The following is a 15,673-nucleotide window of genomic DNA, read 5'->3' as shown; positions in this document are numbered from 1 at the left end:
TGGGCGGTCTCCCCGGAGGCGGCGGCCCTCCCCCAACCCCGCCCGCCCCGTCAGTGGCAGCCGCACGACCGCACGCGCCAGCGAATAATCGCCACCCGTGACATCTCCGCTGACACCCTCCCGGCCGGGGGCGGGGTGGGGGGCGAGCAACTGCCACTGCAGAGGGAGGCGAGCACTTGCCCTACGCTGCCCCCGCCGCCACGCCGCCAGCGGCAGGCGCCCCTTCCCACCCGGGTCCCTCTGGCCCCTGGGCGCAGGGCCATCCACCAGGGCCGTCCGATCCGGCGGGCGCTCCGTTCCCGGCCAGGGTCTCTCGGTCCTCAGAGGGCGTAGTGCCCCTGCCCCGCCGCGTTGGGCGCCTCCGCGGACCCTCTCCAGCCGCGAGCAGCCCCGGGTCCCCGCGCTTCAGGCGCGCTAGTCGCTGCCGGGGAACTTTGGCGCGCACGCCCCCACCCGGACGGCGCCGCCGACTCACCTGCCCCGGGGCCGCTCTGCTGGCCCCGGCCGCCGCCCTCCGGACGCCCCTGACCCCGGCGCAGGCAGGCTCTCGGGGCGCCCTCGCCAGCCCACCCCCTTCCCCGGGCACTGTTCCTTGGCTCTACTGGGGTCTGGGGCCGGCGTGGGCGCCCCCGGCCCCCACCCTCAGCCGGCCGGGGCTTCGGGGAGCGGCCGGGGGCGGAGGGCTGAGGCTCGGGGCTCTCTCGCCCCCACCCCGCGCGCCTCCTTTATTTTATGATCATGGTGAGCGCGCTGTCGCCGCTCAGCCCCGCCGCCGCGCCGCAGCCGCCTGGCGCGCCCCGCTCTGCCTCGCTCTGCTGCAGCATCGGAAAGGCAACCGGGTCAAACTTTACAGAAACTCGGCCCCTGCGCGGGCCCGGCCCCCGCGTCCGCTCGCCGCCGCCGGCCGAGCGCAGCCGGCGCACGCAGGGACCGCCGCCCGCTCGCCAGCCCCGCGGGGATGCAGGTCCGCAGGCGGCGGCGGTGGCGGCGGGCGGGCGCCGCCTCCTCCTCCCCGCCCGCCCGGCTCTCCACCCTCGCTCCCGGCACACAGCCCGCCCTCCCCCTGGTAATCCCTCGCTCCCCCTCGCTCCCCCTCCCTCCCTCTCTTTCCAGCTGCCGGGGGAGCTGAGCCTCTCTTTGCAAAAACGACATTTCCTTTTTGGCCAGCTCCGGGAATTCTGGGTAGTGTAGTTCGCTGCTGTCTCGGGCTAGGTGGGCTGCTCCCTGTGTCCTTTGAACTCTCCGGACTAGCGGCTTTCTGGGACTCCGAGCACACGCAGAAGGGCTGCCCTGCCCTGGGTTTCCTGGCTGCAGGGAGACAGTGGCTTGGTGGAGACAGCGCGAAGGCTTTGTAGGCTGCAGGGCTGGGAAGGTGGCGGGGGAGGGGAGAGAAGTTTGGGGAGAAGTGAGTCCCCTCCTGCAGGTCTGCTGGCTGCCTGTTGGACACCAGCTGTGTGATGAGCGCTGTACCCGAGCATCGTTTCAGCCACCATCGGCCTCCCTGTGGAGGGACATTGTGGTGATGTGCACTCCACAGATCCAGAGCTGAGCAGCTGGGGGATTTGCCCAAGGTCCCCAACCCCACTGCAGGTGTTCTGGCTGAGACTGGGAATCCAGTGGTCCCAGTGCAGGGGCTCATGAGGTGCGTGAGGCTGGACAGCCATAGGAAAGCTATGAACCCCACCCCTACCTTGCAACTACACCTAGGGGAAGCCCAAGCAATTTGTGATATAAGGACATCTGGCAGCCACATTAAAGCCACACTCCACACACTCTTCGTCCCCACCCCATCCCCATGACTCTGACTTCCACAGGTGCCCACAACTGGTTCAGGGCAGTGAATCCCAGAGCACACTGGGGTGCTTCCAGCAAATCCCAGAGCATGCCGAATTTGTGAGGGTGGGCTGGAAGGGCTGAGGGGCTGGCCACTCTGGGGTCTCTCCTTTGATGAGTGAACAGCTAGGCCATCTCACAGCAGCACCTGCTCAGCCATGGAGCAGGAAGTGGCTGGCTAGGGTGGCCTCCGCTTCTCACCCAGCTACACCCTCACCCCAGCACTGCTAGCAGACCATGTCCCCAGCTAGTGAGGAGGTGGTCCCTTTCCAGGGCAACTAGTAGGTGGCTTATCCCTAGTCCCACTGACTCTAGCTAAGGCAGGGGAGCATGCCAGTGCCACAGAGGCAGCCCCTTTGGCCTGTTGGACACAGTAGAACCCCAGACAGCACACGGATTCCATAAGGGCCCCACATAAATGTCCATCTCCAGGAAGACATCTTCCCTGGCCTCTTCACCATGTGAAGCAATGTCTCCCCTCCATGAACCAACAGCCCCACGAAACAGTCCCCTCTGGCAGGCACAGGGACTTCCACACCTCTTGTGAGGTCAGATAATGATTGCGCTACTCAGTTTATGTGTAGGGAAGATATTCACTTTTGAGGCATCTGTCTCATTTGCCAACTCTTGTCACCCCGACAGCCTGGCCAGGGTGCTCTGTGAGGGTAGAAACACTGTCCTGGAAATGAGGTGACAAGTTCAAGTGCTCCATGAACAGGGGGAGAGCTGCACATCCCCCATGTGGAAAGGGCAGGGGCCAGAGCACTGAACTGCCTCCTGAGCAGTGAAGCTGCTGCAGGTGGGCTTCTCTCAAGTGCCCCCCAGCCTCAGCCCTGGGCTCCGCCTGGGTTTGTGAAGCACCCACTATGTGTCAGGTACTACACTGAGCAGGCACTGTGTCTTCTATCCTTGACCTTGGCCCTGGGCGGTGGGCTCCACAGACAGAGAAACCCAGAGATCAGGGGATCGTGACTTCTCAGAGGCGGGATGCCAGCCCAGATCTGACCAGCTCCAAATCCCACATTCAACGCCTTCACCAAGCACACCCCACTTGCTAGCCGGGGCCAGCCCCTTGTAGCTATGATGGGAGCACTAGGAAGTCCTATGGGCAGAGGTGTGTGGGTGTCCACACGGTGAGGACTTGCAAAGTAGAAGACCCCTCTCCCTTAATCTGCTCCCCCTTGACATCACCCCTGCAGAGGACCCCATCTCAGTCTGCTGGAGAAGGGAGCAGGCAGCATCAGTGCATGGCCCAGTGTGCCGGCTTTGAGCTGGGGGGGCAGCTCCCCCAGGGCAGCTCTGCCAGGCCAAGGGTGTGAATGGCATCAGCTCCTGCATGCACTCCCTGCTCTGGCTCCTGAAGCGCCCACCAGGGCTCTGGCGGCTTCCCCAGCTCTCGGCCCCTTCGGCCCTACCGCTTCCCCACACAGCCCTTCCTCCCACTCAGCATTTTCCGGAGCTCTGTGGGTGTTGGGCACAGACCCACGGCAGCCTCAGCATATGTGGAAGGCTCATGACGCGTCCACACTCGTGTGAAGTGCCGGCGTCTGCAGAGCAGAGGAAGGGGACATGTGTTTGAGTCATTGTCCAGTAGCACGGGCACTCCCATTGCTCCCAGGTCCCTTTCTCCTCCCCCAGACCTCAGGATCCCCGAGAGGAGGGGTAGGGAGACACAGCCCCAGCCCCCACCCGGGATGGTGAACAGTGGGATGGCAACTTGGGAGCTCAGTGTTGTCCGTGGGAGGACAAGGTCCCACGGTGTTCCTCAATTCCTGGCACATTGGCACAGAGAAGTCATGAAAACCCAAAGCCACACAAGTCAGAAGTAGAAACAACACGAACCCCACCCAACTGCATTTTAATGCAGGCCCAAACCAGCCCAGGGCCCTGGGAGGTCTGCAGAAAGAGCCCGCTGAAGTGTCTCCTTGCAGGCATCACCGTGAACTGGGGCTTTGCACAGCATCTTCATGGCTTTCCACAATGATTCCAGGAGACAGACCCTGTCAACATCCCATTCTACAGATGAGGACATTGACGCCTTGTGAAGAGGAAGGAGGAGATGGAACCAGGCGGCCTGGCTCTAAGACCCAGAGGCTGGGTGACCTGGAGGCAGTGGGTGCGTTCACCAGCGTTCCCTGCAGTATAGGGACCTCGTCTTCAGTGGCCACCAGTGACAGTCTGGAGGCTCTTTCTCTCTCATGGACCACTCTGCATTCAGAGTTGCAGCGAGTCCTCCAAGGGCTCACCACCTCCAAGGGTGGGGTCATCACAAGGCCAGAAAGGCATCCCACCGGAGGGGAAAGTTCTTGTTCTGCAGCTGGAAATGTTCAATGCTGGAATTCTGTTGCCCTAGGAGACAGTGTTCTCTCCCCGACTGTTGGGGACCAGACCAAAAGTCAGTGACGAAGCTTGGAATGTCCACAGGGAGGTGGGTGGGGCCAGAGAGCCAGGCAGGTGGCTGGAGATGGGGGACATTGACAGACTAGGTGGAAGATGGAGGCCCAGGGCACGTCTGGCATCCCTGACCTGCCTCGCTGGGGCAGGGGACAAAGTGGACCTTGGCCAGGGGAGTAGGCACCGGATCTCAGAGAGCGGTGGTCCAGCAGCCACCCCTACAGGTGGGGAACAGAGGCCCAGTGAAGCCCTCCGGGGAGGCCTCCTTCATTAGCACCCGGATCTTCTGGCCCCCCAATCAGTGAGGGTGTCACTCTCTACTGAGGGCCATGGTGCCACATGGGGATGGCAGGGCATGGGGCAGGGGCTTGAAAACGCTGTCTGTGGTGGCTGCATATCTGGAGACTGGGGCCTTTCCAGCTGAAGCTCAGAACCACATGGCTTCTAGGGCAAGTTAGCCTTGGGGCTTCTCTGCTCAAGTTCATTCCTTCCCTAGTGGACCGCTGGGCCAGGCACTGGGAAGACACAGTGGAGAGGTCATAACCAAGCCCAGACAACAGCACTCACATCCCTGTGCCAGAGAGGCCGGGATAACGCCAGAAGCCATGAATGTGGTATTACTTATCATAAATAATAAACAGGTACACACTGATACTCAAAAGGGTTGTGAGTGAGCATCGATGGCTACAAATCAGGAGGTATGTAAGTTGCTTCAATCTGTGTGTGTCGGTGCTGAGCTGGGGGAAGAGTGGGTGCACCAGGGCTCAGGGGTGTGAGGGGCGTACTGCAGTGGATTAGGGTGTGTGGGGGGATGTGCGTGTATGTGTGATGGTGAGTGTGCATCTGTGTGTGAGGCTATATTTGACAGTTGTGTGTGACTGTGGGGGTGTGTATGCGTGTGTCCATGTCAGTGTATGTGCCTGCATGCCATGTGGGTAGATGTGTGTGTCCGTGTGTGTATGGGGTGTGTAATGGTGTGAATGAGCATATGTGGTGTGGGTGTCGATGAGCAAGTGTGTGCAAGTTGTGTATCACCGGGTGTACATTGTGTGAGGGGATGAAAGCAGGGGGGTGTAAGGATGTGTTTAAGTGTGTGTTCTGGTTGTGTGGGTGTGTTCATGTGTGTCTGTGGGTGAGGCCGTGTGTCTGTGTGGGTGTGCAGATGTGTGTGTGTGAACTGGTGTGTGGGTGAGCACGTCTGTATGTGTGCATGGGTGTGAGTGTGCAAGTGTGTCTGAACATGCAGGTGTGTCGGGTGTGAGTGTGGGGCTGAGTCCGAGGCTCTGAGGCTGAATCGGGGTTCGGAAGGGGCGGGTACGGGCTGTCGTTCCTCGCTGCCCACCGAGGGTCCCAGGTAGGGCTCCCGGCCTCGTACACCACCCCCTCCCCGCAACCCCTCACCACCCTCTACTCTGCCTCTGGCCCGGCTTCCCTATCCTCCTGGAGGTTTCTGGGAGCCTAGGGCTACCGCCCTGAGCTCCTATCGTCTTCCCTCCCGGGGCGCGCATCTGAAGGCCCAGTGTCCAGCCCAGGCCCGGGGATCCGGCACCCCAAGGCCCGCACCGCGGAGCTGGAGCGCGCTCCGCACCGCCCCGCCCACCCCGACGCGGCCCGTCTGCACCCCGTCACCACCAGTCCCACCCAGCAGCCTCGGTCGGAGGGGTCAGAAGCCCATGTGCAGGAGATGCGAGTAGGGGGACGCGGGCTGCTCCGCCGGGCCCGGGGTGCACCGCTCCCCAACACGCCCCGCGGTCCCCGCCCCCCGCCGCCCGGGAAGGACGGAGGGGGCGGCCTGGGATCGGGTGCGGCACTGGGAGTTCTCCAAGGTGCTAAAATAAACCCAGCGAAGGATCAGGTTTCCCGACCAAAATAACCCAGGAGCGGCCTTAGAAATGCGAACTGAGAAAGCGATCCGGGCGGGAGGCGGGGGTGAGAAACGCTTTCCGCGGGGCTCCCTCGCGCTCCTCGCAGGGAACCCCGCGGCGGACCCTCCCTCCTGTCCCCTGCAGCTGCCAGCCCGCCGGCCACACCCAGAGTGAACTTCTCACCCACTCCCTCCCCTTCCTTTCTGCTGTCAGTCCCCCAGTAGTATCCGACTGGCCATCGTCTTTGATGACCAGGTGTGTAGCAGGTTCGAGCCCAGCTGGGTCATTCTACCATGAGCCAGGCACTGCCTGAGCACCTGGGTCCCACCAGTGAACAAATAGTCCCTGTCCCAGAGACTAGCCTTTTGCTAGCAGGACACAGGCCCCAAACACTCTCACAGAATAAAGAGGTAACACTATCCTGTGTCAGAAAGGGATATGGGCTTTGAAAAAAAAAGAGAAAAAGGTCGCCTCGGTGGCTCATACCCGTGATCCCAGCACTTTGGGAGGCTGACGTCGGCTTGCCTGCGCTCAGGAGTTCAAGACCTGGGCAACCTGGCAAGACCCCCCTCTCTACTAAAAATACAAAAAACTAGCTGGGTGTGGTGGTGTGCACCTGTAGTCCCAGCTACTTGGGAGAATCACTTGAACCAGAGGTGGAGGTTGCAGTGAGCTGAGATAACACCACTGCACTCCAGCCTGGGCGACAGAGCAACACCCTGTTTCAAACAAAAACAGAAACCAAAAAATGGCAGAGAGCAGAAGAGGGAAGAGGGCGAGGGACGGGGGGTGAGGTTTGACTCTTGGGGCTGCCTGCTGGCTCACGCAGTGGCCTGGCTAGATCTCAACTCAGCTTCGGTTTTCTCCTTTGTGTGAAGGACGTGGAACGCCTGTCTGTGAAGCTTCTGTGCTTGTTATACTGAGTGACATAGGGCGTGCACTTTGCTCCAAGCTTGGCACAAGCATAGCAAGGGTTAGGTATAAGCCAGTGATAAATATACATGTTCATATTTGTGGTAACTCTATCTTAAACGCTTAAAGACAGAAAACAAGTGTCTGCAATGTCCAAACTGCTCTAGGCACCAAAAGTTGCCAGAAAACTCCTGCTGGGTAGTAAGAGAGAGGTAGTCGTGTCAGATGGTTAAGGATTTCGGCTGAGCTTTGGATCTGAATCCTTGTACCAGCCGTGGGCCCTGGTGAACTGCTTCACCCCCAGCCCACCTCTCAGCAATTGATCTTTGGAACAAGGCCCTGGGTGAAGCAATGCTCGGGAGAGGCCTAGTGAGCTGTGAGGACCAGGCCACCAAGGTCATCTTTGCTTTTCTCATTGGTCCTTCCGTGGGGCTTGGCACATTTCAGCATCAAGAGGTGTTGGTAAAGGCTGGGCATGGTGGCCAACGCCTGTAATCCCAGCACTTTGGGAGGCCAAGTTGGGTGGATTGCTTGATCTCACAAAGGCAAGGCCAGCCTGTGCAACATGGTGAAACTTCATTTCTATGAAAAATAGAAAAATTAGCCGGCGTGGTGGCACATGTCTATAGTCCCAGCTACTTGGGAGGCTGAGCTGGGAGGATCACTTAAGCCTGGGAGGTGGAGGTTACAGTGAGCCAAGATTATGCCACTGCACTCTACCCGGGCAACAGAGCGAGACTCTGTCTCAAAAAGAAACAACGAAGAAAGAAAGAAAGAGAAAGAAAAAGAAAGAAACAAAGAAAAAATGTTGGTGAGTGAATGAATGAAATTGAATGAGTAAGTGAATGAGTGACAGATGAGGCCAAGCAGGCAGGGAACAGAGAAGCCATGGGTTCAAGAGCAGCCGGGCAATATAGTAAGACCTCATATCTAAAAAAATAAAATTAAAATAAAGGCTTGTAGGTTGAGGCAACCGGGAGTGTCTGTGGTCCCATCGTTCCTTTCTGTGTCTGGGTGCTACAGTAGGTGGTTCAGGTTGCTTGATTCTCAGCTACCTGAGAATGTGAACAGAGTCGCCCCTCCCCACCCATAGGAAGGAGAGGAGCAGGTCTCAGAGTCCTGGGGGAAGCCACCAAAACTATCACGGACAAAAAGAGCCCTTCACGCAATCTTCTTGCCAGCTCTCAAAGGCAAAAATGGGCTTGGAAGGGCTGAAGAACTTGTCTGGGGTCACTCAACTGGAGGTGGCTGAGCTAGGGTTTGAACCTGGGGCTGTCCTATCGCATATTTTATGTCTTAACTACTGCTGGGCAGGAGTCACATTGGACCCCATGGCCCCGCTAGGGTGAGGTCCAGTGTGGCTCTCAGAACCTGCCAGCAGCTCTAGCCAGGTGAAACGCTGACACAGCCTCTGGGTATTAACAGCCACTGTCTGGGCCAGGCTCCTGTGCCCCCTCGAGGCCACCCAGGGAGAGTGGGGTTAGTGCTTGGTGGAGAGATGAGATCAGGTCCCTGTGGTACAGGTACCCTTGTGCCACCTCCCATAGGGACCACTTAGGAGCCAGACCCCTTCTCTTTTCAGCTTCCTGGCTGGAGGCCTTCACCCCCTCAGCCTCAGCTTCCATGTCTGTAAATGGGGACGATATCACAGCTGTGTTACAGGACTGCTGTTAGGTGTTGTTAAGCTGAGCACACAGAGAGCTTGCACACGCTCAGTGTCCGTGCCGGGCGTGCACACTTCCACGCGCATCTGTTTCCAGGCGCCTAGAGTCCGGGATGAGGCAGCATATGTCATCATTGCTGCACCCAAGAGGGCAGGACATCATGCAGCCGTGACATCCCCCTCTGGCCTCGCGGTCTGAGTGGAGCGCGCTGGAGGGGGAGAGGAGGAATGAGGCAGGCCTAGCCAGCTCCAGCCCAGCTGGGCCCAGCCAGGGCATCTGCAGAGAACCCCAGACTGAGGGCTCCTGGACTTTGGCCTCACCCCTGCCAGGAATGGGATGGAGGCCAGACCACAGGGTTGGACCCTGCTGAAGAGGGCACTCAAAAGGGAGAGAAGGCTGCTCCTCATTTGCCAAATGAAATCCATTCCTAACCCAAGGGGTTGAAATCAATTCCTAACTCACTCTGCCGCAGGGACCCAGCTCAGTGTTTCACAGACACCGTCTCACTGAAACTCACGAGAGCCCTAAGAGGTGGACACTGTCATTTCCATATGACGCATAGAAACACCAAGGTCCAGGGAGGCCAAGTGACTTGCTCAAGGTCTCCCAGCTGGTTGGTGGCGGGGCAGAGCCCCATCTTTCTGACTCCAGAGCCTGCGTGCCATCCCCCGTGGCCAGGGAACACCCACTCCCTCCTGGGGCAGCTTCCTGTTCTTGGAAGGCTCCAGGAGGACCTGAGGCACCGTGGGCGGCCTCCATGTTTGGAAGAGAAATTGCAGCCTCCTGCCTTCATCTGGGCTGAGCAGACAAGCCTTGGTCACCCAGAATCAAGAGATGGAGGAGCTGGCTTATGACTCTTCTGGTCAGCTTAAATGGGCAGCTTTCCCCATTGAGCCCAGACCCAGTCAGCCCTAAAAGGCTGTGGAGACTTTGGACTCCCACAAGTGGCCCAGGTGAATGCCTGCTCACATCCCAAATGCTTGGCCAAGTCCTCTTTGTCTGCATTCTGGATTTGCAGCCTCTCACCCCTTGGACCCCATGCAGCCCCACGACCCTCCCAGGCCTCCTGCAAGGCAGGTTCTGCCCGGCTGGGGCTCCCCCTCTGTTCTTCCTTCCTGGGGAGTCTGTCCACGACTCCCAGACCAGACCTGGAGCACCACTACTGGGAGCCTGCCACACATTTGTGCACTTGTGATCACTTACATGTGCCATTCCTTCCATCCCACTGAACTGAGAGCTTCCTGCAGTGTGCCAGGTGCTCGGGAACTACCTACAGTTTGCCCGAAGCTGCTGTCACACTCCTGTCCTTCTCAAAATTCCAGGGAGTGGAGGCAACCTCCAAGAGGCGATCCATTACCAACCGACTCCTTATCCCTCCCCCGATGGAAATCAAAGCTCATGGATTGTCATTTGATTGGACTGTGATGTGCTGAAGCTGAATTCAAGAATGATTAAAAAAAAAAAAAAAAGACAAGACCTGCCAGCTTAATGAATGCTGTCACAGAGGGGGGAGCTGGGCTTGGCCCCAGGGACCCAAGATGAGGCTGTCGCTGAAGTGGTTCACTCCATCTGATGCCCCAGCAGGCCTCTGCCTGAGCTACACCATCCCGTTTACAGGACCAGATTCAATCTGCCAAACCGCTGAAGCAGGCAGAGCTGGCTTGCAGGGGTCTGGACGGCTCGGAGGTAAGCAGGTAAAAGCAGGGTAAGTCCAGGTCCCACCTCTGCTCTGTCAGAGGCCAAGGACACCGCCGAGTCCAGAGCAGCAGGAGGACTACATTTCCCAGAGTTCCCCAAGCCCAGGGACGAGCCATTGGGCGATTTAAATAGCCCAGGCCCAAGGCAGCCAGGCCGCAGCTGTGGACTCCTGGCCTCCCAGCGGCTCTGCTGGTGCAGGCCCCCATTGGAGGGCTGGATTGGCTGCCCGGCTGGCACTGACGTCCCCTTGGAGCCGGGTGGCAGCGGAGGTAAACAGCCATGTGCAACCCTCCACCCTATATTTAACAGCTGCCGCGGAGAAGGCAGGGAGGCAGCCACGGTGGCGGCTGTGGGGGCAGCTCTTGTCTTCGAGGAGAAGGCCCTTGGAGCCGGGCTGGCATCGGGCCTCTCAGGGTGAGCGAGGTCACCATGCCAGCTTCCCAGAGCCGGGCCCGCGCCCGAGACCGCAACAACGTCCTCAACCGGGCTGAGTTCCTGTCCCTGAACCAGCCCCCCAAGGGGGCCCCAGAGCCCCGCAGCTCAGCCAGGAAGGCCTCGGGCCCCTCGGCACAGCCCCCACCCGCTGGCGACGGGGCCCGAGAGCGGCGTCAGTCCCAGCAGCTGCCCGAGGAAGACTGCATGCAGCTGAACCCCTCCTTCAAGGGCATCGCCTTCAACTCCCTGCTGGCCATCGACATCTGCATGTCCAAGCGGCTCGGGGTGTGCGCCGGCCGGGCGGCGTCCTGGGCCAGTGCCCGCTCCATGGTCAAGCTCATTGGCATCACGGGCCATGGCATCCCCTGGATCGGGGGCACCATCCTCTGCCTGGTGAAGAGCAGCACGCTGGCCGGTCAGGAGGTGCTCATGAACCTGCTCCTGGGTGAGTGTGCCCGCCGCCCGCTGCCCACTGTCAGGGCCCTCGAGAGGGAGCCAGGCCTGCACAGCCCCGCCTTGGCCAGGACCCGCACGGCCCTCAGAAACCGGCTGGGACGGTCTAATGAGGTTAGGAAGGAAGGGTGCCCCAGAAACGGGCAGGCTCCGGCGTGGGGGAGTGAGTGCCAGGAATGCACAGGCAAGGCCCCCCTGCCACGTGGGGGGCCGAAAGAAGGCAGAGGCCAGTGAGGCCCCATGAGGAGGGTCTGCTCAGTAAAGTGCACCGCTGCCCAGAGGCGGCTTGAAGAGAGGCTGGGCCAGAGGCAGTGCCCTCACAGGAGACTGTCAGGGCCCTGGTGGGCGTCCTGGAATGGGGCGTCACTGTCTGACTCCTGCCCTGCAGCTAGGGTCCCCATTCCTTGACTGCTCCCAGGCAGTGCCTGTGAGCTGCCCCATGAGCACCTCCCCTCTTGGTTCAGGAACCGGGCAAGCTGCCCAGGCTTCTCCGGAAGGGTCTGGGGACCCAAGGAGTCCAGTTGGGACTGCCACCCACTCACAGCCTCCTGGAGTCCTTCCCTGTTCCTTCCCAGGGGCAGGCACTGGAGAAGGGGTTGGGGACCCAGTTGTTGGTTTGTTTGTTTCCAAAGTCTTTGCCACCAACGTCTTGCAGATTAGCACTGCCCTGTGCCAGGTGCCACGTGGGACTCATGTGGAGGCAAGCCGTTCCCTCCACCCAGAGGTGACGCCCAGCCCCTCTCTGGCCCACCCTCCAGGCACCACCAGGTCCCCAAGGTGCCCCAGGAGCCTCTGCTTCCACCTCCATGCCAGGCCCGAGTCGATTTCCTTGTCTTTCCCAGTGCGGCCATCATTTGGGGCACATGTGAGGTGGGGGGTCTCAGGCAAGGCAAACATGAACAAGGGATCTCAGTTCCAAAGGGGCATTGGGTTGGACCACGGAGAACTCGTGCTCCAGAGGAAGTTGCAATAAAAACGCACATCTCACCACTGTAGTCTCAGTCTGGAGGCTCCACGCTCTGTGGGTGAGCCTCAGGGAAGCAGAAACCATTGGATACTTCATGGAGGAGATGGTCGGGTCTGCCACCTTCGAAGTTTTCTTGTTCTAGTTTTGTGTGTGTTTGTTTGTTTTGAGACAGAGTCTCATTCTGTTGCCCAGGCTGGAGTGCCGTGGCGTGATCTCAGCTCACTACAACCTCCACCTCCTAGATTCAAGTGAATCTCCTACCTCAGCCTCCCAAGTGGCTGGGATTACAGGTGCCCACCACCACTCCCGGCTAATTTTTGTATCTTTAGTAGAGATGGAGTTTCACCATGTTGGCCATGCTGCTCTCGAACTCCTGACCTCAGGTGATCCACCTCCCTTGGCCTCCCAAAGTGCTAGGATTACAGGTATGAGCCACCATGCCTGACTGGTTTTCTTGTTCTTGTTACTAAATTAGTTACATTACAATTACTTATGATTTGCTCGTGAATAAACAGCCTCACAAGGTTGGTGCCATCATCATGCCCATTTTACAGATTAGGAAACTGAGGTTCCTAACCTGGCCGAGCCTCAGGGCTTGAGATTTGCACCGGCTCCAGCTGACACACTCTCTGCCCTTCCAGGTGCCATGGGCATGGGAGGGTGGGACAGAGTAAAGTGGCCGAGGCACTAGGCCAGGCGCTTCCAGGGGCAGAAACTGCTCTCATTATCCACAGTTTCACGCAGGGCCAGGGCTCAGGAAGAGTGTGTTGGGAGTTAGGTTGCCTGCTGTCAGAGGATGGGGTGGGAAGGTGGAGCCCCGAGTCTCTCTCTAAATCCTGCTCCCTCAACCCCATCTCCTCTGTCCCTCCTTCCTTCGAGGGAGGTGATGAAGTCACTGGTTGAGCGCCTGCTGTGTGCCAGGGCTTTGCCTAAGCCATATCATTGCTTCTGATCTCCACCATAACCCATGGAGCTTGGTGCTGTTATTATTCCCCATGTAAAGAGGGGGAAACCGAGGCACGGGGTGACGATGAGCCCAAGATCATGCAGCTAGTCAGTGATGGAGCCAGGAGGAGACCTGGGAGCAACTCTAGTCTTGCTTTGCGTTTTCAGAGGAGAGTAAGGGAACCAGCTCAGGCTGTGTGAAGTTTCAGGCAGGGGGAGGATCAGAGAAGAAAGGGGGTGCATCTCAACTTAGCCACAGTCAGTGGACGCTCCAGTAAGGGGGTGAGCTCCCCATGGTAGGAGGTATGCAAGCAAGCTGCCCCTCATCACCAAGTAAAATAGCTCTGCTTTGATCTTTTTTTATAGGAATGTTTGCTTTTTTTTTTTTTGAGACAGAGTTTCGCTCTTGTTGCCCAGGTTGGAGTGCAATGGCGCGATCTCAGCTCACTGCAACCTTCGCCTCCTTGCTTCAAGTGATTCTCTGGCCTCAGCCTCCTGAGTAGCTGGGATTACAGGCATGTGCCACCACGCCTGGGTAATTTTGTATTTTTAGTAGAGATGGGGTTTTTCCATCTTGGTCAGGCTGGTCTTGAACTCCTGACCTCAGGTGATCCACCCACCTCAGCCTCCCAAAGGAATGTTTGCTTTTAAGAACATTTCCCCTGCCCCAAACATTGAAAAATGTGCAGCCCACTTGTCAAGATAAGGCTTCGGGCTCATTCCAGCAGCCAGCTGCCATGGGCACAAAGGTGTTTGCCCCACAGGATAAAGATGAAGATTTGAGATGCCTTCCTCCTCGAATAGAAATGATAGACATTTTTAACAATCTTTAAAAACATCATTTATTGGCTTCATTATGTACCAAAGACAATGGCATGAATGCCCTCTATTTTATGATGTAAAAAAGTCTTGATGACCTTTCAAGGTAGACATTAATATACCCATTTTACAGATGAGTAAACTGAGGCTCAGAAAGCTCAAGCAACTTGCCCACCACACGGCTATAAGTGGTAGGTTTAGGAAGTAAATTCAAGGCCTTATGACTGCAAAACCACCCCCGCTCTGCTGCTCACCATGGGCCCGTGGGTCGGGCATGTCACCCACGTTCACCGCACTCCTGGAGCGTACATGCTTTGAGGAGGGGAATTATCTGGAAAGAGGCTGCCTGTCTTCATATCCAGGTACTGAGACCATGGGGCATAGGGTCTGGCACCAGGCAGCCACTCAGCACTGGCCACAGAGCAGGCCGGGTGGGTCTGGGGACCCCGAGGTCATTCCTTGGGGATGCCAGCCCAGCCCTCGGCTTGGTGGGAGAAAACTGCAGCAGATAGCCAAGGCAGGCTCAATCCCGAAGCTCTGGCCTGACCTGCCAGGAGAGACGGTCCTCTGCCTCGGGAAAGCAGACCACCTGCTGAGCACATGCTGTAGGGTTCCATCTGTCTTTTCGTCTTTCGGGGGTCTGGGCACCCTTCAACCCTGGAGCACAGGCTCTGGGGTCAGACCGGCCTTTGTCCACGTCCCTGCTCTGAGCCTTACTTGCTGTACCTACCTGTTCAAGTCAGTTCCTGACTCTAAGCCTGTTTCCTTATCTGTTCAAGGGGCCTATAGGTCTGTGGCAGGGCTCTGAAGGTTGCTGGTAAAGCATTTGGCATGGTAGGTGTCATGGAGCACATGCCCTGCAGATGGCTGCCATCACCGCAGTGCCTAGCGTGAGGGAGCCCTGCCTAACCTGGCCCACCTGCTCTGGCCCCAAGGCACTGAGCCAACCCCCAGGGGCAAGGCTTCCAAGCTTGCAATTGGAATTGGGTTCCACTTTGCCCTGAAGAGGCCGACTTGGGAGCTTGGGAAATGGGAGCTGCAGCCTAGGAAGAGTCCTGCTGGGTCCAGGGAGGTTCTCTGCATGCTCCCTGCTTGCCAGGCAGTCCCATGCCCTCCCTGCCTGCCCCTCCCCTAGCACACACTGTCAAGACTTCAGGGCCAGGCGTGGTGGCTCATGTCTGTAATCCTGGCACTTTGGGAGGCCAAGGCAGGTGTACTGCCGGAGCTCAGGAGTTCAAGACCAGGCTGGGGAACAAGGTGAAGCTCTGTCTCTACTAAAAAAACAAAAAATTAGCCGGGCATGGAGGAGGCATGCGCCCGGAGTCCCAGCTACTCTGGAGGCTGAGGCAAGAGAATTCCGAAGGCAAAAGCTTGGACTCCAGAGGCAGCCAGGCTAGAGTGCAGATTCCAGCCCTGCTGTGGGAACTCAGGCAAGTGACTTTGCCGCTCTGAGCCTCAGTTTCTTCATCTGCCAAAGAGGCTGGTGGGAGACCTCCCTGATCAATCACACATAAAGTGCTTGGCGCTTACTGATGTTGGTTAACACTTAAGAAGCAGTGATGGCCGGGCGCGGTGGCTCACGCTTGTAATCCCAGCACTTTGGGAGGCCGAGGCGGGTGGATCACAAGGTCAAGATATCGAGACCATCCTGGTCAACATGGTGAAACCCCGTCTCTACTAAAAATACA

At 58.4% G+C, this 15,673-nt stretch overlaps 1 protein-coding gene across 1 annotated transcript in view; it reads left to right on the top strand.

Annotated features, from left to right (window-relative positions):
* Positions 1–9,944: 9,944 nt before the first annotated feature.
* Positions 9,945–15,673, top strand: part of PLPP7 (phospholipid phosphatase 7 (inactive)) — a 23,435-nt gene continuing 17,706 nt past the window's right edge. The window contains exon 1 of the mRNA XM_017499051.1: positions 9,945–11,246. Coding sequence (XP_017354540.1) covers positions 10,796–11,246 — 451 coding nt within the window. The 5' untranslated portion in view covers positions 9,945–10,795. The remainder of the gene's footprint in view (positions 11,247–15,673) is intronic.

This window comes from Cebus imitator, unplaced genomic scaffold, assembly GCF_001604975.1.
Source record: "Cebus imitator isolate Cc_AM_T3 unplaced genomic scaffold, Cebus_imitator-1.0 Scaffold254, whole genome shotgun sequence".
Lineage (NCBI taxonomy): Eukaryota > Metazoa > Chordata > Mammalia > Primates > Cebidae > Cebus > Cebus imitator.
The sequence above is the reverse complement of the archived record's forward strand: the minus strand, read 5'-3'. Positions and strand labels throughout refer to the sequence as shown.